The sequence below is a fragment of the Balearica regulorum genome, chromosome 11 (genome assembly GCF_011004875.1).
Source record: "Balearica regulorum gibbericeps isolate bBalReg1 chromosome 11, bBalReg1.pri, whole genome shotgun sequence".
NCBI classification, from domain to species: Eukaryota; Metazoa; Chordata; class Aves; order Gruiformes; family Gruidae; genus Balearica; species Balearica regulorum.
The window spans coordinates 17,288,955-17,311,813 of NC_046194.1; the positions used below are offsets into that span (position 1 = coordinate 17,288,955).

The 22,859-nt window shown below is 44.6% G+C and overlaps 1 protein-coding gene across 2 annotated transcripts; it reads left to right on the top strand.

Annotated features, from left to right (window-relative positions):
• Window positions 1-2,341: 2,341 nt before the first annotated feature.
• SLC25A43 (solute carrier family 25 member 43) lies at window positions 2,342-22,370 on the top strand. 2 transcript variants are annotated; one of them, XR_012837297.1, is made up of 6 exons: window positions 2,342-2,767; window positions 5,740-5,981; window positions 6,971-7,143; window positions 18,967-19,101; window positions 20,167-20,445; window positions 22,209-22,370. XR_012837297.1 is itself a non-coding variant. In XM_075763533.1 (5 exons), the coding sequence occupies exons 1-5, from the start codon at window positions 2,496-2,498 to the stop codon at window positions 20,368-20,370; spliced, it is 1,026 nt and encodes a 341-aa protein (XP_075619648.1). In that variant the 5' UTR covers window positions 2,342-2,495; the 3' UTR covers window positions 20,371-22,370. The 2 variants fall into 2 exon arrangements, 1 of the variants encoding a protein (XP_075619648.1); XM_075763533.1 differs by having other exon boundaries at window positions 20,167-22,370.
• The last annotated feature ends 489 nt before the right edge of the window (window positions 22,371-22,859 follow it).

The window sequence follows — 22,859 nt, forward strand, 5'->3', positions numbered from 1 at the left end:
ATAGACTCAAAGGCACGTTATTGAACATGCTTGAGATTCCCACCCTGCTGTGGGAAAGATCAAAGCACAGGAGTAAACTACGCCTGTGTGAATCCCTGTTATACAGGTGAAAACAGCGGGATCGGTGATCCTCCAGCAAGGACCAAGCTCTGCGGTGCCTGCGTCCCCGCCTGTGTGCTTCTGCCTGGGTGCTGCTTTGGGGATCCCCCAGTTGGCCAGATAACAAAAATAAATTTACTCTTTCCCCCAGTTGGCCAGATAACGAAAATAAATTCACTCTTTGTATTTCATCTGTTGTTTTATGGTTGTTGCTGCATCCTGCCTGTGTCAGCTAACACACATGTATATATGTGTGTGTATGTGTGTATATATATATACACACACACAGAGCTGTATTCAGAGATTAATCGTGAGATATTCAGCCTTGCATGACAAAGTTGTGGTTAGTTCTGAGTGCATTTGGCAGCAGTTCCCTAACAGGAGCGATTCAGTGCTGCAGTCTGTGCTGTAGCTGCTGCTTCCAGAGATTTTTTTTTTTTTTAATTATTCTTCATAGAATCATAGAATCATTTAGGTTGGAAAAGACCTTTAAGATCATTGAGTCCATCTGTATTAGACAAGCTTTTCCTTCAGTACCTATGTATTTCTTTTCTTCATTGATCTGAATAGTCACCCTCTTTACCAGACAGCTTGTTGCACTGCACTTGTCTTCCCCTGTAGATTCCTAGATTGAAGGCAAACAGGCATTCGTCAAGTAACGGCCGTATAGTTTTTAACCTGTGGCAACCATCTTACAGGCTTTTTTTGGTGTTGTTTCAGTGGAAGCTTTTATGTGGCGCTGCTGCAGTTCTCTGTGTATATCTATCTTCTTCCTGCCCCTTTGATTTAGACTGTATTTATGTTTAAATGGTGGCTAAAAGAAATAAAAAATATAGCATATAGATTGTGCTGTGGAAGGCTGAGGTCATCTGCTGATTCATTTTGTCAGCCAGAACAAGTACATAAAAACTTGACCAAAAAAATGAGTAACGGAAATGGGAAGACACCGTGGAAAAAACCTGTGCTCAAGAAGAATCTTAAGCTGAGGTTTGTCTTGTGCAGACGAGCAAGAAAGGCAAACCCCCAGAAGAAATATCACCCTTTTACGGTTAGAAGTCGTCTCTTTCGAAGCAGTATTAATGTAGAACAAGTTTATACCCATTTATTCTTGTTTAGAATTCTTCCTTTAACTAGTCGAGGTTTTTTCCCCTGCCTGGTGATTAAACACTTTCTTCCCACCAAGAAAATACAACACCATAAGTGGCTGAGTTCCCGGCAACTGGAGAGATAGATGTCTTTTAGCTTGGTATTGATTTGGGAATTCTCTATTGGATCAGCAGCAGAGCATTCTTGCCAAAGGTGGGCTAAGGAGCATCTTCTTATACTGTTTTGTTGGGTGCACTGTAAAAAGGTACTGAATGTAGACTAATTAAGGTTTCAGGGGGTTTTGTTTGGGTTTTTGTTTGGTTTTAATATTGCAAAAATAGAGCAGACATCCTGTTTTGGAGCAAATCACTGCTACTTGCCTTCTTACTACCTGTTATCTCCTCACTCCATAGATCCTGGTCACTACCCGGATCTCCACTTTCTTCTCTCCCCTCCCCATGCCCTTTTCCCCTTTTCTCTGGTAGCACATCAACAAAGCCTGAACTGATTGACCACATAAATCTTATTAATCACGTTCAGTTCCTCACTTTCAGCATCAATGCACGGGGCTTCAGAAGCAGAACTCACCCATTAGGATGTGGTATTTTTGGCTGGTAGTGAAGGAATTAAACAGTTACCAACGGATGTGGTTGATCATAGTGGAAATATGTTTAATTTTAAAGACAAAGGGAAGTGTCCTGAATGCACCTAGGTCACTGTTGTGAGGGTGGGGGTTTTTTATGGTACATAAATGCAAATAATGTAATACCACGTGAATTGAAATACGAGCAGGAGCAGCGAGCACTCTGGGTGCCCCGCCATCCTGGCTGCCTTTGCCCAGGCCCGTCCAGCCCCCCGGCAGTTTGCAGAGTGCTGATGGCGGCAGACCATCCGGCTGCAACCCCCCGCCCAGCGCACGTAACGCACCTGGCCCGCAGCGCGGAGAGCGTTGCCCGCAGAGGAAGCGATGCAGGGCGGCCCGGGGACCCAGGGGGCCGCTCCGCCCCGCCCCGTACCGGCTTATTCCTTTCCCCGTCCCTGAGACAGCGCACCGGGGCCGGGAGCAGGTCGGCGGGGCAGCGCAGCGCAGCGCAGCGCGGGGCGGGCGGGGCCTCGGTCACGGCGCCCTCCGGCGGCCGAGGCTGCCGGTACCGCCCCCCGCGTTGGCCGCGCCCCGCCGGGCCGGGCCGGGCCGAGTCGAGTCGAGCCGGGCCGGGCCGGGCCTGGCGCGCCGCTGCAGGCGCACGCAGTGCCGCCGAGCCGGGCCGGGCCCAGCCGCGCCGCTCGGCCGGCCGGGGCCGCTCCGGGCCATGGCCACCTGGCGGCGGGACGGCCGGGTGACCGCCCTGCAGCGGCTGGGCTGCGCCGGGCTGGCGGGCGCGCTGAGCCTCAGCCTGACGGCGCCGCTGGAGCTGCTGACGGTGCTGGCGCAGGTGGGCACCTGGCACTGCCGGCGGGGGCTGCGCGGCGCCGGGAGAAGCCTGTGCCGCGCCGAGGGCGTGCGGGCCCTCTGGAAGGGGAACCTCACCGCCTGCCTGCGCCTCTTCCCCTACAGCGCGCTGCAGCTCGCCGCCTCCCGCCGGTAAGAGAGCGGCCGCGGCCGGGACAGGGCTCCGCGGGGACGGGTGCGCTCTGGCTCCGGCCTTGCGTGTCTGTTACAAAAGAGGAGGGGATGGAAAGTGGGGGGCTTAGTCCGGAGGGGCACTTTAATGTCTGTGTCTCGGCTGGATGGCTAGCTGGTTGAGTGCCCGCTCTCCCCGTGTACCCTGGCTAATAACTTCATTTATTTAATTTATTCAGTGCGTGGCAACTCTTAGGCCTGGTGATACGCCAGCTACTGCTTAGAAAGTCAGAGATGTTCTTCAAATGATGAAGTGTTGGCAGTTGGTAGAGTCTCTTCTGCGCAGCCAGATTCCTTTAGAAATGAAGTTACAGTGCTACCTACAAATGCGACTGTGACATCCGTTCTTTGCAACCAATTTATTTTATTGAATAAAAAAGTTGTTCAAGTTGTTCAGTGTTGTCTGTATCAAAGAAGACAACAAAATCATGATTCAAATCTTTTACCCTGTTACGCAGCCGTTGTTACGCAAATTTGATCGTGCGTGTGATATCATTTGTTTTAAGATCTTGTTTTTGATAATACTCAGACGTTAAATTAAGGTAAACACTGGAAGGACTGCAGCAGGATCGACATGGAGCCGTGCTGACCGAGCTCTGCCGACCTGCACTCTTTCCTAGGATTCCTTTTTTGCTGCCGGTATCTTTTAGCCCGTGGAAGGAGTGCCTGACCGTTCGCACGCACCGGCATGTTTTGCCAATTCGAGGGTTGGGTTTCTTTCGAGTCAGCTGTGTGCATGGTATGCACTTGACATTTCCGCCCAGCTGAGCGATGGGTTATTCCAGTTCGTGAGCCGCACTGGGTGGGGAGAAGCATCGGCTCAGCCCGCGCTGGCCAATCCGGCCCGCTGCGGCTCTCGCCCGGGGCTGACGCTGTGCAGCCTCCTGGGGTTTGTCGTACATCTAGCTGAGCAAGAGTCATCCTCCCGGCTCTGCCTGCGCCTTTCAGGAAATGATGGATGGAGCCACCCTGGAACTGGGCAGCTTTGTTGTGTCCTGCTTGTAATGCACGCGCTGGTCAAACAAGGGGAGGGATAATGGCAGTGGAATGGCAAAACCAGCAATTTAAATGTCATTTAAAGTTCCAGGAAAAGTCCGTGTGTTGCACCAGTATAAACCAGTTGATTTTGAGCAAAATAGCTTCATTGTTTGTTCAGCTTGAAAGGGTGTATTCCCTTTGCAAGGCTGCAGTTTGTCTCTAGTTTGCACGGGGTGTTCTTTTGAAGTGGAAGTAGGCTACCAGGAAATTAAATAAAAGCTGCCTACTTGATGCATTACTTGGGGATTTTTAATGTATTTTCTAGTGGGAGAATAGTGTATATAAAGGCAAGAAACAAAAAAAGAGAGAAACGTTACATGGTAACTTAAGTAAAATGCCAGTTGCGGAAGGACCTGGGCTGAGGGCGGTGGGCAGCCCCAGGAGTGGTGCTGGGGAAGAGGGGGTTTAGCTGACTCAGCTTACTGTGCACGGACTCCGTCTTTCCATGGCAGTTTTAAATGTTATCTGGGTGCTGCCTAGAGACACCCTACCACCCTCCCCACGCCTTTGTGCACGCACAGGAAAATCAGGCTGTGTTGCTTTAGGAACTGTACAAGACACATGGTGTGTGGGGGGGGAGTTTATGCCCTTTTGCTTCTGCTTGCCTTGTCTTTCTGCTCTGGGCTCTCCAGGGCACAGGGCAAGTAGATGCAGGGAACTGTCATGCAGTAGAAAATGTACACTCATACGAAAAAACATCAACTAAGCAAGCAGTGACTTGTAAATCTTTGAACATTCTTTTGTTCTGGACATGGTAACACTGTGTAGTTTTAATGTAAATCTTAGTTTAGTTAATGCTTCCAGATAGAATAATAAGTTTCTTTACCTCCAGCTAACATTCTCCTCTCAATTTTTTTTTACTTGTTTCTTGCTGCTGCCATGACACTTCTCCCTGATGTAGGAGTGCCTTGCGTGCATCGAAAAGTCCTTCTGTGCATCACAGATGCATGAGTTGCAGGTTAGCCTTTAAAATTCTGTGCTTCAATTTCAAAATTTCAAATTTCGACTTAACCTCCCGAGCGTAATAGTTCCTGGACATAAGTCTCCTCCAAAGAAGCATCCCTGTGGACCTTTCTGTCCCAACATAAGCAAGAGAGGAAGGTTCAGTTGTTCTCAGAAGGCCTGCGATAATGCTATCTACATGATAACTTCTTACATGATAACTTTGCCTGGGCGGGTTGGACCAGTGTCTCTCACTGATGACTGATAATCAGAGAATTTCTTGCAGACATGTTTTAAGTCATGGTAATTTTCATCCTGTAGGTGGAAGTATAAAGGAGGATTCAGTGGTCAAAAATTACTTGAAAAGTCTCTTGCAAAGCAAACAAATTGTTTGAACAATTAGTCTCTGTATCTTTGAAGATTTTTTTTGTTGTTGGATTGGTGCTCTGGACCTCCAGCACGGTACCCCAACTCAAGCTATGTGAGCTTAGTCTGTGCTGGGAACTGTGGCGCAGGTAGAGCTATACGAGCTGCCTCTCAAAAAGCTCTTTCAGGTACTAGAAGTATTTTAGCTGAATAACACTAAATTCAAAGCAAATTGCATTTGCAGAATTATATATTCCAGTCCCTGACTTAGTTGTTAACTATAACTTTTGCATTTCTGCGCTTCTGTGCTGAGTGGATTTACCCAAAACCTCTTAGGGGTCTTAGGCATGTTTTTTGGACTCTGCTCGTGTTTGCCCGTTCACATGTTCTGTTTCACAGAGGTTCTGATGCTTGTGTGGTGTTATTTATAGTCAGGTCTTGGATGAAATACACATTAAAGTTTCAACTCCCGCTGCCGAGGTGGCTTGTGGGCAGAAGAACAATTACATCGAGAACAATCTGCCTTAATTTTTTCATGTTTCGTTCATACTGTCATTAATAGTACCTCTTTTATGTGCTTATGCTAGACTTGTTATACTTTTCACGGATGAGCTGGGTCATATTTCCCACTGGAGAGCCATCATGGCAGGAAGTCTGGCTGGCATGGTTGCAACCATCGCGACTTACCCCACTGACGTAATTAAAACACGGCTCATTGTGCAGAACCGACTGGAACCATCTTACGAAGGAATTCTTCATGCTTTTTACAAAATTTATCATCAAGAAGGACTCCTTGCGCTCTACCGTGGTGTTTCACCAGCTATATTAGGTAAAATAATATTGGGGAAAAATCACCTCATTGCACATTGTTTATTGCAGCATTGTTTATTTATGTAGTGCGTTTGCACACTTGATTTCAAAAGCAAATAGTAATGTTGTTCTGTAGAAGGTGTGTAGAAGATTTACAAGGCACAACAATACTGATTACCTCTGCTGCAGCTGTATTGCTTCAAATTATGACCAAGCGCGTGGCATTTTATGTATGGTTAAGTGTTCAACAAAATACTCTCTTCCTGCTTTTATAGATGTTCTAGTTGTGCTCGGATGCAAGGTTTCCACCACTTAACTGTTAAAAAAAAATGATATATATACACACAGTATTGCTAATTCCTGTCTAGGTGTGAGAGTGTCACCCTATAGCTGTTCAGTGAAAACAGTATGAACAGTAATGTATAACTGATGTGAAAAGTGAAGATTAGCGATATTGTCTCTTTATGTGAAATGACTTTTAAATTATTTATTTACTCTCCATAGCTTTTAAAAATGCCATTTAACTTTCAGCCCCCTTTTTCACAGTATGACATTATAAAAAAACGCATAATGATAATAACGTATAATCCCACTGTAAAATCAGTGAGACCATAAAACAAGCAAAAGAGGACAGAAGTATCCCTCATCAGCTTGACTGAAGAGGCAACTCTGTACAGCTTCTAGGGTTGGGTTGGACTGAAGAAAGAGCTTGTCACAAAAAGAGATAACCTGGAGAAAGAGCTGACCTGTCATGAGAATAAAGCAGTTCATTCTGACAACGTGCGCATTTTAATACATAAATATATGACCCTACCAGCACATCTAGATACTGCAGTATGGGTGTTTGGTGGTAAACCGGTGACTAAAAAGTAAAGTTCTTCAAAATATTGATCTGGTTTGAGCAACGTGAGGTGTAAACTGGCATCTTTCTAGGTTATGTGATGAGCAGCTCTGTTTTCTTAGTGTGCGACGTGTTGATATAAAACTTCTGTCTGGTTTGCTTTCTAGGTGCTGTCCCATTTTCTGCGGGCTCATTCTTTGTTTACATCAACCTGGACAAAATCTGGCGAGAACCCATAGTTCATTTCACTCCTCTTCAGAACTTCATAAATGGCTGTGTGGCAGCTGCTGTGGCACAGACGCTTTCTTTCCCCTTTGAGACCGTCAAGAGGAAGATGCAGGTACGGAGTGTTCGTGTTACTGGTACTTTGTTATAGGTGCTTGTTGCAGGAGCTTGAGACAAGCCTGGCCAGATGATCGTGAATGCCGCTTTGTTTCTCTTACCAGAAAGCTACAAAGGCTTTGTTTTAGGTTCCTTAGGGTTTGGGTGGGGTTTTGGGAGGATTTGGGTTTTTTTTTGTCGGAGGTTTTTTTTAAGTCTGAAGATTATTGTTAAAAGTGTGTTGTTAGACTTTTAAGTTGTGTTCAAGTACTATCATGGGATATAGGTATACTTTCAGACTCTGTGTCTTTAGCTTTATTTCTTTTCTTTTTCATAGCAGTTCCATCAAATTTTCACAGTTCAGAATTGACCTTCTGTCAAATACAGGCATTCAGTCCCCTTGGTGGTAGGCAGGATGAATGAGATCCATGTCATTTTCAGAGCCTGCATGTCTGCCATTTATGCCTGACCTACGTACTGGCAACCACAAGAAACTGGCACAGCAGGTATTGTCTGAAAGGTCAGGACTATCCTCGTTCTTATTTCTGACTGCTCTGGTTAACAAGTGACTTCCCAGTTGCCGGTGCTGCTGCTTTCCTGGAGCATCAGCAACATGAGAGTTACTATATCACGTTACTATTTCATTTTCTATTATCTTGCTGATCCTTTCTCCTGAAAGTTTAGTAATAATGATTTAAGAAAACAACAACAAAGCAACGACCACCCCACGGCTTCCATCTCACTGACATAATTCATTTGATGATTTCGACTTTTCATTAGAACTTCATCAGCAGAGTGACAGTGAATAGCTGTCATCATCTGGTGGCTCTCTGGCTGTGCCACATGAGTTTGTTCTTTCAGCCCAGTTCTTAGGAGTGCAGATTTACAGGAACCTTTTGTGATCTTATCAAAAAAGCAATCATTTGGTGTGGCGGCTTTATGCAGATCCCCTTCCCTCTCCTCAAGTGCTAGTCTGGTTGATAAGTCACAAGGTAGGAAAAGGGCAGTGAAACTGTGAACTCCCCTCTCCTGCTCCCCAGGTTCCCTTTTTCAGACAGGGCTCAGATCCAGTGGCACAGAAGCCTTCGTTGTCCTCTCTCCGTCTCATAACAGAGGACTTCAGCAGAAGTAATGTCTTTTATTAGACCAGCTCAGGTAGCTGATGTATCCAGAAGTCAAGGTTTAAGCTGAGGACTTTCATCTAGTATCTCATAAAATGTTTTGGGTGAGAAAGAGATTCTGAGCATGAAAACTCGATCATTTTTTTCAGCTGTATCAGAGGGTCTAAGAAAAGCAATTACTCCTTACAAGTCCTCTTTTTCTTTCTATCCTTAGGCTCACAGCAGTACTGTTGCCCTAAAGAATAAAGGCATTTACTGTGCTGTTTCCCTTTTAATATTTTCTGTCAATACATCAGTTACTCGAATGTTGTTTTCATAATCAGTTCAAAAGTAACTGTTAGTTGTAACTGGTGTGATGTTAAATTCTGTGTCAAGCTTTGTCTTGACAGGCAAGTAGAGAAGTGGAACAGGCCCATCTTTCATTTTCCTGCCACTAGGCTGTACTCTTTCACCAAAGGGATGCTTTAAACTTCTGTTTGGCACTTCTAGAAATAAGAAGCGAACTGGATTTATTGACTAAATCTGTAGGAAGTGGATATGCTAAAAATACTTTGGGTGGAAAAAAGACTCAACAACAGAGAGGTTTTTTTTCCTCATAGATGCATTGCCAACAGCCAAATAGTGATTTTTCCAAGCTTAGAGAAACACCTCCTGTTCAGTGATTTATTCTGAAGGCATGGGAGAAGGCAAAGGTGTTTCAGAAGAAGTAGCTGCCTAGGTGTGAAAGCCCATAATTTGACATAAGTCGCAGAGGCTTGTCCAGAAGAGACACCTGTTGAAAATCACACCTGATACTAAGAGCTCACTGGAACTCATGTAAGATTACCCAAGAAGTTTGTTTTTCACAGTTAGCACCAGGGTATGGCCCAGCCTTGCAGGGGTTAGGTCTGCTTTGGGCTGACTTGCTGGCCTGTTCCGTTTGCAGGGTGGTGGTCAGAAGAGAGAATTGTCTAGGACAGCACTGGAAAAGGTATTGTGCAAAGGGACATGGAAAGGGGGAGATTAAAGAAGGGGAAAACAGAGCTTCAAAACGTTTCAGTGTTCTGTAGAAAACAGGGGAGCAAATACTTCTGATAGCAGTTTTTCTCAGACATCATATTCTGATCAGCCTCCGTTCAGTGATTCACCTTTCTGGCTGATCAAAAGGAAAAGAGGGGTGTACCAAAGCCGTCAGCTCCCCGCGGGCCTGGCATGAGCACTCTGCAGTGCGTGTAGGGAAATGCTGGCTTTGTCTTGAAGCTACGAGCACTGGTGTTGGTATGAAGAGGAACCCAGCACATTGCAGAGGTCAGTATGAGGTTCCTCTTCCTTCCCTTCTGTCCCGCTGATCTGACAGATGGAGGTAGTATATTGCCAAAGATGACTTTTCCAGTGAAGGTGTTGGTGATGGGGACCCAGGGAGTTGTAAGACAGTCTCAGGAGCTTCAAAGACTCAGAAACTAGGATACAAGGCTGTCTTCTCTGATTCTGGGATGGAGTACAAGACTGAGACCAGAACATCCAGTTCGGATCTGTACCTGACATGCTAGGCAGTCAGAAGAGTTAGCTCCATCCATCTCCTCATCTAGACAAAGCTTGAATTGTTTGCACAGACTAGAAAATGAATTCTGTTATGGGAGGAAGGATAAGGTGTTATTTTTAATCTCAGTTGTAATAATTTTGCTTCATCCTTTCTCATTTTACATATCCGAATCCTACACTTCTGACGTCAGCAGCTTCTGTCACTGACATCTGTGGGAGTAGGAGCTGACTGTCAGTGAACAATCCTTCCTCTGTGTTTTGGTGATGATTTATGATGTCAGATTTGCTCTGTAACCATGACTTCTTCCCCCTCTGCTGTTAGAATTATCTTTAGCATATTTACTTTTTTTTAACAAAGATGCTATGTTTGCTAAGTATACTTGAATGGTTTTCTTAAAATAAATGTTAATTAATATGAGTGAGTCTTACTGAATATGTGAGTCCTCTTTGTTGTGCTCATCCTAATTTTATTCCTTTGTCTTCCTTTTTTCACTTTGCTCCTGATTGGCATGTTAGAGAATTAAGAGGTACTGTATGCATGTTTTGGCATGGAAGTAACGGCTTTTGTTGTGCATCTGTAGAAGGGGATTAGTGAAGGAGAGGGTTGTTCAAAGGGATGTTTTATATCAAGTGCTCATACTATATCAGTTTCTGAACAAAAACTTACTGATCTTTATATCCTTCTGAATGTCTCTTATTCTTGGCTTTCCTTCCTTATCCCACAGTATCATGTTCTTTGTTAAAGCCAATGTCTAAGTGATAGTCAAGTACTGCACTTTTACCTTGCAGACTTACTTAAGTGCAAGAACACTTTTTTCTTTTTTTCTTTTTTTTCTTTTTTTTTTTTTCTTTAAACCTTAAGCAGGGAAATACCTGCCTATGAATGAGTCTGGGTCTAAGGGAAGCACTACTAACATGTTTCTACTTCCCCACATCATCTTTTTGCCTATGATGACCTTCATAGATGCATATTGGACTGAACTCTGGCATTTCACTAAGGGAAGATGAATTTAGAGCTGTTACATGCAGTAGAGCAGATTATTATTAGAATGACACCGATCCCAGGCTATGTGTAGAACTGAAAATCTACAAATAGGCAAATGGTCAGCACAAACTAATACCCAAGTTTGGCACTTCCCTCGGTGCACGTGACCCTCAGAGGTAGGCTCAGATACCCCTGGCTGGCACTTCTCAGCTTTCGTTCCAAATTGACCGGTGACTCTGGCAGTTTTGTTAGGCAAAATGTGCAAAGATGACCCTAAAGTTTCACAGATACTCCATCGACTGTACAGTTACTCCTCACCAGCTTACATGAACAAACTTTGCATGGTTTGCAGAAGCTCAGTCATGTCCCCATCTTTTTCTGGTATAATTTGTTTTAATTTCTGTGACTACAACTTGTCTGAAACTCTCCTTTGCCAGTAAATGCTATACTCGGGTGTAACTTTACTATCGAACCCTTGTAATATAGAAAAGCATACTTTTAGTCTACTCCAGGATTCAGCATATTTTTGGTGTTGACTGCACAGCGACCTCAGGTTGTGAGGACATCTCTCCAGGGAAAGCATTGTTTGGTAGTGATTTTTTTGTTTTAAAATCCAGGCTTTGAACTCCCCCCACTGCCATAAACAAACAGGCTCGCTGTTCTTGGTTAGCGCAGACCGTTGCCACCCGTCACCCAAGAAGTGGCCTCTTCAGTGACAACAGTGAATCAGTTAGGCCTCAGCTGCCTATAAATCTGCGATGTGTCTTGGGTTTTTCTGATGTTTTTTTTTTGTTCTTTGGAACACAGGATGCTGTGCAAGCGTGAAATCTGTTGTAAATGATGTAAATGCTATGAGTTCTTAGTAACCTGGAGATAACTGAGCAGTCATTCCCTTCATGAGCTTGCCTGTTCAAAGTAAATGCAATCTTGTGCCCTGTTGGCACATTTCTAGTCTGAAGTCAGTTAAAGTAGATACTGAAGTCTCTCTTTAAAAATAGTACTCTTATTTAAGTATTTATTTAAAAATAGTCCCTTAACTATGTTCCTTGCATGGAGGAAGTCAGTCTAGCAAGAACCCAATGGCTGGGTTATAAACAAAGCTTTGGGAAAAAAATGGTAAATGTTCTTTAGAAAAGCACCTTCTCCCTGCTGAAATGAGGAGACAGTACTCCTGCGTTGCTTAAACATGAGTAACTTGCAAAGAGTGCTCTGTCATCGGAGATGGTCAGTGGTGCTGGCACGGCAGCCTCTGAACGCTCTCAAGCTGTGGTGCCCCTGCTGTTTGTGAGATCTGTGTTCTTGTCGGCTGGGAATATGAAAGTTATTGGAGTCATGACCCGGTTTAAAAATAAGAAATCCTTTTTGGGTCATGTGGTTCACACAACATCTCAAAAGCATACGTGCTCTGAGACTTCGTGCAGGGAGAGCTGTTAATTGTGAACGGCGTGGGAGCCTCAGCCATGGAAATTTTTAGAGATGGAGCCGTTTGACCACACAGAGTGGCAAATTCCGTAGTGTGGAAGCAACTTAAGGAGCAATATAACTACTTTTAGTCTGTTTTCCTGTGGAAGTAAGGCTTATATGGTTGCTAGCTGTCTGTCCTTGCCCCCAGTAACTTTTGATTCTGCTGTCCGACTTCAACTAAACTTGCCAGAGGAGTGGAGGTTTCAGAGATACTAACTTCCTTCAAGTTTTGTGAAAACAAGTGCACAGATAGAGACAAAACTCCAAAAATATTTCAGATTTCACCTGAGGGGGAGGCTGCAGTCCAAGTTCTTACTTTTCTTAGTACTTCTCCCTGTGATCTCACGCTCCCCTTCTCCTTGCTGCTAGGGTTCAGGCATCAGCCAGGACCCCATCCCCTGGGTGGTACTTGAACTTGGGACCAGCCTGGCTCCTCTGGTTATTAGCAAATAGGTAACAGACATCAGATTCTGATTTAGTAAAATCCCTTCTTTCCTTCTCTTTTTCCCTATGTCTAATGCTTTGAGCTACCATCATTTTTTATTGTTTCGCTGGTGTTGCTATAAAGATATGTTATACCACTTTCTCTGAGGCTGTTGCAGAATAATATCCTGCTGCTTTGGGAAGTACTCGGTCCAGTAAATGGTTGAGACAACGCCTGAAAAAAGCTGCTGAGTGTAACATGGGCTTTGCCTACTGTAGCAGCCCAGATCAGCTTTTGTGCATCCGAAAAAACCTCAGAAGCATTTCTCTCAGATCCCCAGACTTCCAGAGGAGAGAATCATGAAGACTGACTGCCTGTGAAGTTGAAACACTGAACAGTACTAGTGGAAAAATTGGATAAGAGCGAAAAATTGTAAATCAAGAATCAGAAGCAGGATTGGGCTGATCAAACAGTCTGGTCTGTGCTGTCTTGTGACAGCTCGTGCTACGTCTAGTGGTCTTCCCCTGTTCATCCAAGGAGCTGTGGTGCGATAAGTATGTAATAATCGCTCTGAGGTGGATTACAGCAGTAGCTTAGCACTGTGGTCTGCCAAAGAAAAGCAGGAAAACACACTGTACCGATTTAAAATGTAGGAAGTCTGAGGGAGGGCAGAATGCAATTCTCTCCGGATGATTTTCCCAGATGTTGAAGTGGCCGCCACGCTCCCGGTCCTAGATTCGGTAGTGCCAGCTGAGTGCGGCCGCCGGCCTCTTACAGCCCCCGCAGCTCTGTGAGCAGTGTGGTCTGAGCGAGAGCTCTTTCCTCTGCTTTGGGGCAAATCAGATGGGTTAAACTCAGTAAGCTCACCCAGCTGACGTGGGTTAGGGTACGCTGCTGCGCGCACACAGCTGCTACAGCCGTGATTTTCAGTGGGGAGACAGTAACATCTCCAGCGTGACAGCTAGCGCTGCTACCCCTTACCTGAGCACTCCTGCATCACTTACACGGGAGAGCCTTGTATCCATTTGTCTGTGCTTAGAGTGATGTGCCTGTGACATGTAAAGTGATTAATTGTGCAAAATACTCCATAAACAGCACCTAAAGTGTTATAGACACTCTCTTCTTCTATATCTGTTTTGATTTGGTGTCATTCCTTACTTCATCCACATAAGGCCAACGGAAATATGTCCTCTGTAAAGCCCCAATCCTGTAAAACATTAATTTTCTCCTCAGTTCCTACACAGACAGCAGGAGATGCGGGAACTCACGTTGCTATTCACTGTATGAAGCGTGGGACCGAGCTAGTCTGCCTAAGGGTTTGCAGCATTTTATAAACCAGTTCTAATGTGCATGAAAATGGTGCACCTATTTGTAAGGATTGAGCTGAACCGTCACGAGGCATTCGGAAACCACCCAGAGGTGTCCGTGCAAGAGGTTTGCACTGCCTTGAGGAAAAAGCATATGTATTCCATATCAAAGATTTCTTCATCCTGCAGGTGTTAAAAGCAGGGAAAGGTTAGGTTCCATAGCAAAGGAGAGATCTGCAACAAACCGCGAAGCCTCGGGGTACAACAGGCCTGGCGATAATGTCCTTAAAGCTAAGAGTCAAACTTCTGAGGAAGCAATAAACTGTGTTGCTCGCTGGGTGCTGTTGATCTCAGAAAGGCGAGGTGATTTGGCCCCAGTTCAGGTTACAGAGGAAAGGACAACATGTTCCTAGAGTGCAGGAAGCTAGAGGTCAGCTGCTCTGGAACCGATTGCCTCGGTAGCTCGTCATCGTTTACCTTCCCACGTGCCTGCATACCTTCGGTGGACTTTACCCAGGGGTACGTCAGCATTACCGAACCACTGACACGGAAAAGACCATGACTGTCGAGTAAGGCTGTCCTCTGGGAGAAAGGATCGATTAGCCCAAGAGAACGCATGCCTTTTTTTTCCCCAATATTAATACTTATTTACATTTTAATTCTTATTTGAGTGGAATGAAATACTCTTTCAAGCATTCAGCCTTCTCGAGTGAAATTTCTGTTGACTGTAGCGGGGTGAGCTGGAAGGAAAACTGTAATATTTGTCCTTCGGTTTCCTTTGAACTACAGTTACACTTGCCCATCGCATTGTGTCCTTAGTAACCCAGACTGCAAAGACTTCTTATTTTAGCTTCCAGATTAAGAGCATGAAATCTTGAGCTGTGTTGTAAAGTGCCTTCCTGTGATTTTTTTTTTTAATTGATCAAAAGTGTAGGACACCTGAATCTCTTGAAAACATAAATAACAAGCAATTTTACTATACCATCAGGATAGCATACCACCTATGGCAGCTTTTCACTGTTAGTTGATCTTTCATACTCTGTGCCAACAGTACTGCGTATTCAAAAAATAAATAAATAGCAAATATTTGTACCAAAAGCCTTTATGAACAGGGAAGGGAGGAAAAAAGTACATGAATCGAGAGGGAAGTATTTCCAGATAGTGTCTGATACACGTACATTCAGGTAACAAGTGACTTTCACAATTAACTTGAGTTTTGTCATGACACTTCACCCTTATTTAAATATTTTGTTTACATAAAAAAATGTGAGTGCAGGTGGTGGGAGGGTTTATACCTCTCTCTCTCTCTCTCGGGTTTAGATTGTTAGAACAGGGTGCTCACTTTGGGGATGTATCACAGTGACTTCGTAGCCTCGGTGACTTCTGGATGCTAAAAGACTCTGTGAGGGAGCGGATGGAGCCAATTCTGCGTTTGATGTGCTTTAATCATTTAGAGAACCCATTCTGCATCAGAGGTAAAAAGATTAGCAACTTCGCCCCGCTACTACTATGACTAACAACTTGGCGCTCTGTTCCCAGCGCAGTGAGCTGTACCATGTTTCCAGCCTTCTGGAGTATGAGACAGCCGTAACTCGGGGGGGGGGGGAGGAATGTCTTTAAAAATGTTCGTAACAAACAGGTTTCCATGCAGCAGCCCGTAGTGTCAAGGGGTGTCAAAAGAAAGGAATTCAAGCTGCTTTGAGGTGTGTGGCGTGAAATGTCTCTGTCATAAACCTGATCTTTTTGGTATGAGATTAGCTGTTTAATTTATATGGTATAGTAAGTTTCTGCAAAAAAGGTAGAGAAACTAGTTTGATCTGTTTGGTTACTTCCATTTTCTGGCTCTGGTGCCTTAGGGCAGTTGCAAGAATTGCATTGTTGCAGACAGGCTGAGATGATGCGGAACCACCCAAAACCCACAGCTATTTTATTTCATTAAAAATAGTGCCAAATGAAACGCCTTCCTATTTTTTTTTCTGTTATTAATACATGTTAACTTTGTTTAGCTGTGTTCCAAAATACAGAAGTTTTAACTACACACTTTTTTGGTTTTTAGTTTTCCTTTTGCAGTAGGTGATTCTGAGATTCTGTGGACAGTTGTTATTTAAATACTGTGTCTAGGGTCCTCGAAACATACTGCTCCTGTAAAGTAGAAAGACTGGCAAAGCATCCTTCACCCCACAGACTGAAATCTTGAAAATGGCTGTAACCGTGGTGAATGTTACTATAAATAATCTTTCAGTAAATCTCTTAAGAGGTCAATGTCTGTGGGCAATTAGAAATCTGGGAGTTTGACTTACCTGTTCCTTTTTAACTGTCTTCTGGCTGTGTTTGCCGCATGCAACCCGCAGTGCGCTTGTTGTTTGTCTTGGTGTTGTAGGCAGGAGCACTGTAATCGGCCCCCTTTGATACGTGCCTTTGCAATGTCTACAGTAACGAAAGGGATTAAGTCAAACTCATGCAGTTAATTCTGGCAGGTAATGCCCTGCCTACCACAAAGGGACTTAAAAAGGAAGGGAATCGCATGTTAGCAGCATTCCTGCTTTCCTGAAGCTTTTCAGAAACCTATCCCTCCTCACTGCCTATAACTTCCTTTACCAAAAAAGCTGGTGGAAACTGGCTGGCAGTCCAGAAGGCAGAACAGCATTTTGAATCCAGCTTTCCTATGACTGCTATTTCATTTTTAAGGATACTTAAATAATTTGGGTGCTCTTCTAAGCATCCCTGGTGCTAATGTCATCATTCCTAGTGGAACTGCTCCCTGAAGTCTCAGTTGCAGCACTCAGCATCTTCTGCTGTACAGTCATGAGAGTCTTTGAGCAGGAGGCTCTCAAGTGCTGTGGATTAAGGCTTGAAAAGTTATTTCTCTCTGTCTCGCTGTTGGACTTAGCTATTGCTTTTTAAACCCTTACACCCCTTCAGTAACAGAGCCAAGCAGACAGCTGAGTTGCCCTGTAGCAAATGATCATAAGTGAACATGTGCATGACCCTTGGTCAGGGTCTAGCTCCGTTACCTTGAACTACCTGCAAAGGCAGGGCTGCTAATACTGTAAAATCACAGCAGTTAAATCCCATAACGTCTGCCTCTTCCTAAAACACAAAGCCATGGGAGCTTGCACCACAGTTAGGAATTACGGAAACAGTTGTAGCCCCATGGAGTTAGCAAGGCCAATGTAGACACAAAGGGGACAAGCAATTAGAATAGTTGAAAAACTTTCTCCTCCACAAATGTGATCCCTCTCTTACACATCAGGTACACTGTTGAGAAAGTTCAGAGAGAAGCAAATGCTTCTGTTCTCTCCTCCTTAAAGTGTAAAAGACCGTGGATTAAATCCTCAGCCCTACTCTTGCCTGGGGTAAAAGAGCCAGGACATGATAAAGGGGATCCAGAAGATAACGAATCAGGATGTGGTGGAAGCCTATTGCCTTCTTTCTCAGTGCAGACAGCTGCTTTCCCAAAATCACCTCCCAAAGCCCTGTCAAAAGGAAACTGTGTGGTTTTACCTGTTACCTGACATCAAAAGTATTTCACACGCATTTCAGTCATGCACAAAAAAGTGAGAAAAAAATCATAAGTGATTTTTTTTGTAGATAAAGAAGACTATGCAGTTACTGTATGGGGTGATGAGGTGTTTTTTGGTTTTGTTAGCTTCTACATTTTAGCAGTAGACTTGCCAGTAATGCAAGGGAATGCAACGGCATTAAAACTATTTGATTAGCAGCTTCTCTTATGTACCTGGAGCATGAGTTTTGATCTGTTTCCATTTCCAGCATCTAAGTTGCCAAGTATTTGAAATGCTATAGCTGAGGCATCTAGAAAATGTCATTACCACTTGTCTGTTTATGAGAGGCTTGTCATAGGCTTAGCACCTCTGAGAAGCTGTAGGTTAGTGTGGCCAAGGAGGGAAAAAATGCTGCACCTCGTGGTGTTTCAGATCAATGAGGGGATAATGATACCCATATTCACCGATCAGTTAACTGTACCAGTCCTGTTTTTATCAGATTTCTGCCCTGTGGTGATCTGTTTCCACGTGCAAGTCATCAACCTGTGTCCTGGGGTCCCCACACACTCCTGACTGAGAAGTGTCGCTTGCCACGTGTTTGAGTGAAACCCTGATTTGCCGGTGCAAAATAAACCCATGGCTGCATGTGCACAGATGGATGAGGATGGGATTATTCAAGGTCAGGTTATCCTGTCTGTGCTAACGCAGTAGGAGATTAATGAAGGAAGGATTTTGGTGTTAAAAATGACCCACTACACTTCCTCCTGTTTGTGAACAGACGCTGTCTGTACTGCGGTTGGAAATGGAGCTGCAGTCCAGCAGGATGCTCCCAAGCTAACTTTAATCGGTCTGGATCAACTGACCGTGTAGCAAAGATACGGGAGCACGGGCACCAACTGCACACCTGCAGCCCTTGGTGGGCTTGTACAGCCTGGGCTGACGTCTCTGTTCTTCCATTTCCGCCGTGCTGTTGCTACTCAACCTGTAGTACAGTTCGCCCTTCTCATAGATAGCAGTGTGGACACAGCCTCAGTGGCCAGAGTCGAGACAGCGGGTGGTTCTGTTCTGAGCAGAATTACAGGAAGGCAGTGTGGCTCCTGGGGCCAGCCCCAAGCTTCCCTCTCACGAGTGCTCCGCTGCCAGTGATGGGAAATACCTCTCCCCAGGCCTGAGCAGCTGGCAGATGTGAGGCCGATGCGTCATGCGGCTCTGTTTCGGATGGTTTGTCTTCACAAGGGTGGGATTTATTTCTAGTAGTGACATGGCACAAAAGGAAGCACCATGTGAAATGACTGCTCTCGTTCTCCTTCGTACCTGTCAGAGAGTGAATTCCCTCCCTTAGTTTGTATTTCAAGGCAAAATAGCTGATTCTTTTGGGTTGATGGAAGAATCCAGATCAGTCTGTTGAAACCCAGCATTAAGTGTTCCTTACCTACCAGAATGGAGAAAATAATTATCTTTAATTACTTTGGTTTTCCTTTGCTTGTTCTAAATCCCCCTTGGTGTCTCTCGAACAGGCGCAGAGTCCTTGGCTTCCGCACTATGGAGCAGTTGATGTCCATTTTACTGGCATGGCTGACTGTTTCCGGCAAACTGTGAAGAACAAAGGTGTGCTCGGACTTTGGAGTGGGCTCACGCCCAGTCTGCTCAAGGTGAGGTTCTGCTTTCATCCCAATCAAAGCCTATCCTGAAGTAATCGAGACACATGTTTGGACAGTTGGGGTTATAAAGCTAATGACATACCTTCGTACTTATTAGCACCTCGTAGATGACAGAGTCCACGACAGAACAGGTATAACCTCAGGCAGGTTATAAACCAGCTTTGGGACTTGGTTTGGTCATGTTTCCCTAAACGTAAGCTTGGCTTCTGGATGTTACTACTTTCAAGTTCATTTGAATGTCCTTAGAGAAGGGAGTGCTGCTAACACACAAGCCAGGGTATGGATGTGCGATTGCAAGTAATCCAGTTACGACAGCTAAACAAGTTCTACTTCTAATCCGAGCTCCGGTAATTTGACATGTTGTACGAGCTGTAAAGAAAATTGCGTTTGTATAAGCCAGTTCCACTTTTGACCAGCTATTTGCAACGAGCTAGGAGTGCGTGCATATCAGCTACTGCAGCCCTTGCTGAGTTGAAAGCATGAAATAAAGCACAGTAGCTTAAACAGAAGATAATTTAGTTTACATAAATATGTTTTACAGTGCTTCGGTAAAGATTACCTGCGTGGAGTACAACAGGTCAGCTAATGAGTGGTAATTGAGTGACGTGATTGATTGCGATGGCCTGCCTGTGCCTGGCCCTACCTTGGCTGGTGTAAAGCCCCAGAGCCGCTGATGCTGCATGGGGCAAAAGAAGGAAATTGTTCAGTCACTCTGCTGTAGTAGAATAAATCACACGTTTCCTACTGGGATTTGTTGAGGTTGCTTAGGATTTGCTTAGGTATTTGACAAGTTGTGATAATCTACAGGCTAGCGCAGACCTTGTTGCTCACAATAATGTTATAATAATAAAACTCCCACTTTTAGCGTGCTGCAGGTGCCAGCCTAATTTGAGGTGAGACTCTGATTTTAAACAAATGAGCACAGCTCTATTAGCAGATCAGATCTGAAGTCCTAGAAGCTTCCTTTTTTAAAACATCTAAGCAAAGAATACTACCAGTGAGTCTAACATATCACTTTTTTATTTTGTGTTGCCTTTTTTTTTATTATTTTATCAGATTGTCCCGTACTTCGGCGTTATGTTTAGCACCTTTGAATTCTGCAAGCGCATCTGTCTGTACAGAAACGGTTATATTGAATCTCCTTTAAATTACAAGCTAACTCCTGGGGTGGACCAGAGTTTACAGCCACAAGAACTGAGAGAATTAAAGCTCCTCCGAAGGGAAAATTTTGAGCCAAGGAAATCAGCTCTTGAAAACTGACGTCAGAGCGTCCATTGCAGATATACACAACACCTTCCTTCAGGAACTTTGCAAGACAGACATGCTGAACTACAGGTACAGTGTCTCAACAGATTGCACGGGTTTAGTGCTGAGACACCAGTGCCAGGAGTGAATGAATCTCGTATCTGATTTGCTGAATGGATACAAAGAGTATGAGTATCAAGCATATACTGAAGAGGAGAGATGCAATTAGTTTGAAAACACTTTGCTATTGGAACTTGAAATGATATTATTCTAGGTGCTTTTCAATGCTGAATAGCCGTTTTGAGATAAAACCACTTGCAGAGAGGCAAGAGAACTGAGATGAGAGTATAAATTGTATCTTAAAAAATATTAAGAAAATTCAAGTGGATTTTTTTTAAGTAGTCTGAGATACCAAGTCAGCCAAAAATGCTAAACAGTCTAGAATACATACAACACACAAGAATTTATACTGAAATCTCTTTTTTAGTGATACTGTGTGGACATGGCATTCTGCAGATGCAGAATTAGCCCCAGTGCAGTCACACTCCAGAATCTACTCTTCAGTTTTTGAGACTTCCTTGAGAATAATAATTTTCTATGAGTCTTTGGCATAAAGATGAAAATATGCTGCTGCAACTGTGCTTTTGCTAAGAGAGAATTGTAATGTGCAAAATGAACTGTAATACACTGGAATGACAATCTTGCAAACTTAAGTGCATACTAGAAAATCTTTCCCCCTTTCTCCTGTGGTGTAACTGCATGCACATGAATTATTTCAGGCTTTGAAAAGTAATTTTCCTGAAGTTCTCTAACTGAAATATTTCCTGAAAAATGCAGTTCTTAAATGTGTTAGATATCTGAGAGCCACGACCCTTGTAATGTTGTTTCGGTATTCTTAAAGCTCTATTTTTATATTAAACTACTTTTTAGTTCTTGTGCACAGACCCAGGCCTACTGTGCTGCTCAGAACTTGCCGGCAGAATAGCACTGTGCGCACAACCCGTGATTTTTCCACTTTAACTGCTGTGATCCGGGAGCCGCAGACAGTTTTTGTAGATAGGAACCTCTCTGCAAGACCACTAGGTTGTTGCCAGTGCCAATGCAATGGATAGGCCTCTGACCAGTCTGGGGAGCTTTGGGGCAATAAAAGATCATCTGTTATACCTGGGGACCCGCGGTATTGCTCCAGTTCCTTTGTAGAAGTACAGCTATGGAAAAGCGCCATCCTAGCGCCTTAAGAAAACCTTAAACCCCGTGTCCACGTGGGAAGGCGGCTCTTCCCTCTGCAGCGTGTCCCACCAGCCCCAAGCTGTGGCAATGGTGTATCAGGCGTGTGCACACCAGCTACGCTCCTGCCCGAGCTGCAGCAGCCCGGGCTCGGCGCAGGATTTGCCTCCTGGTTTACACAGCTTTTTGTGTGTGTTTTTGTGCCGTTTATGTCCCTGCTGGGTGGCAATAAGTAAATCTCAGAAACTGCGTGGTTAGGCCAGGTTATGGTGGGATGAGGCTCAGTTCTGCTGCAGTGGTGCTTCATACTGGTTTTCTTCTCAGAGAAATGCAAGCATTTATAGCAAAAATTAAGATGGCAGAGAGGGGACCTGATGGCTCGTGCATCACAGCGAGGCTGTACGTGCTTTTGGCTCTCTAATCAACCTGCCTAGTGAACGTGTTTCTCTGTGCCTCGGTTTCCCCATCTGCGCAGGGCAGATAATAATACTGAGACTTATTTGAGATGTATGAATAAGGAGATGTGACTTGTGAGCACGTTGAGAAGGAACAGATTTCTAAAGAGTGCCCTTACCTTGTCCAAGCATACCTGTATATTTTTTTACTAATGTTGCATTTCTAAATAGATTTTAAAGATTGAGTGATGGGTGCATTGAATGTCTGATCAGCTCTTCAAACCTGGTAGGAGTCAAGTGAGTCAAAAAGTTACCTTTAACTCGTTTCTAATAACACCTTTGTATTGTGATGTACTCCTGCGACCTATAAATCACTTACTAACCTTTTATCAACCAAGCCTCTGCATTGTGTAATCACATCTATGCATGAGAAATCCCCCCAAAAGGTAACACTAAAATATTGAAGACGGCACCGAAACAAAGTCCTTCAGCGGCGGATGACTAACACGTAAAATGGCGTGCGATCGTGAAGAACCGGTTAACGGCAAGGCTAAATCACAGAGACAACTCTTAGGTAGGTGAACCGTAGCTGAAGCGAGGTGCGGATGAGCCGTGCGATAGAGGTGGTAGGTGTGTGTCTGCCTGAGCATCTCATGGCAGCTGCGCTCAGCGCTGCCGCTGATGCAGGGAATCCGTACCACGCTCGGGGCTGCGCGACTCCGGTAGTAACGGGAGAGGTCTCTGAGCGGGGTTCTCACCGGTGGGGTTCTCAGCTGAGGTTCGGTGAAATGGGGCAGCCAGACTCGATCCGGGGCGAGTCTGAAGGGTGAACTGACTGACCCCCCTCCCGCGCACACCGCCGTGCTGCTCGGCCCGCCTGCC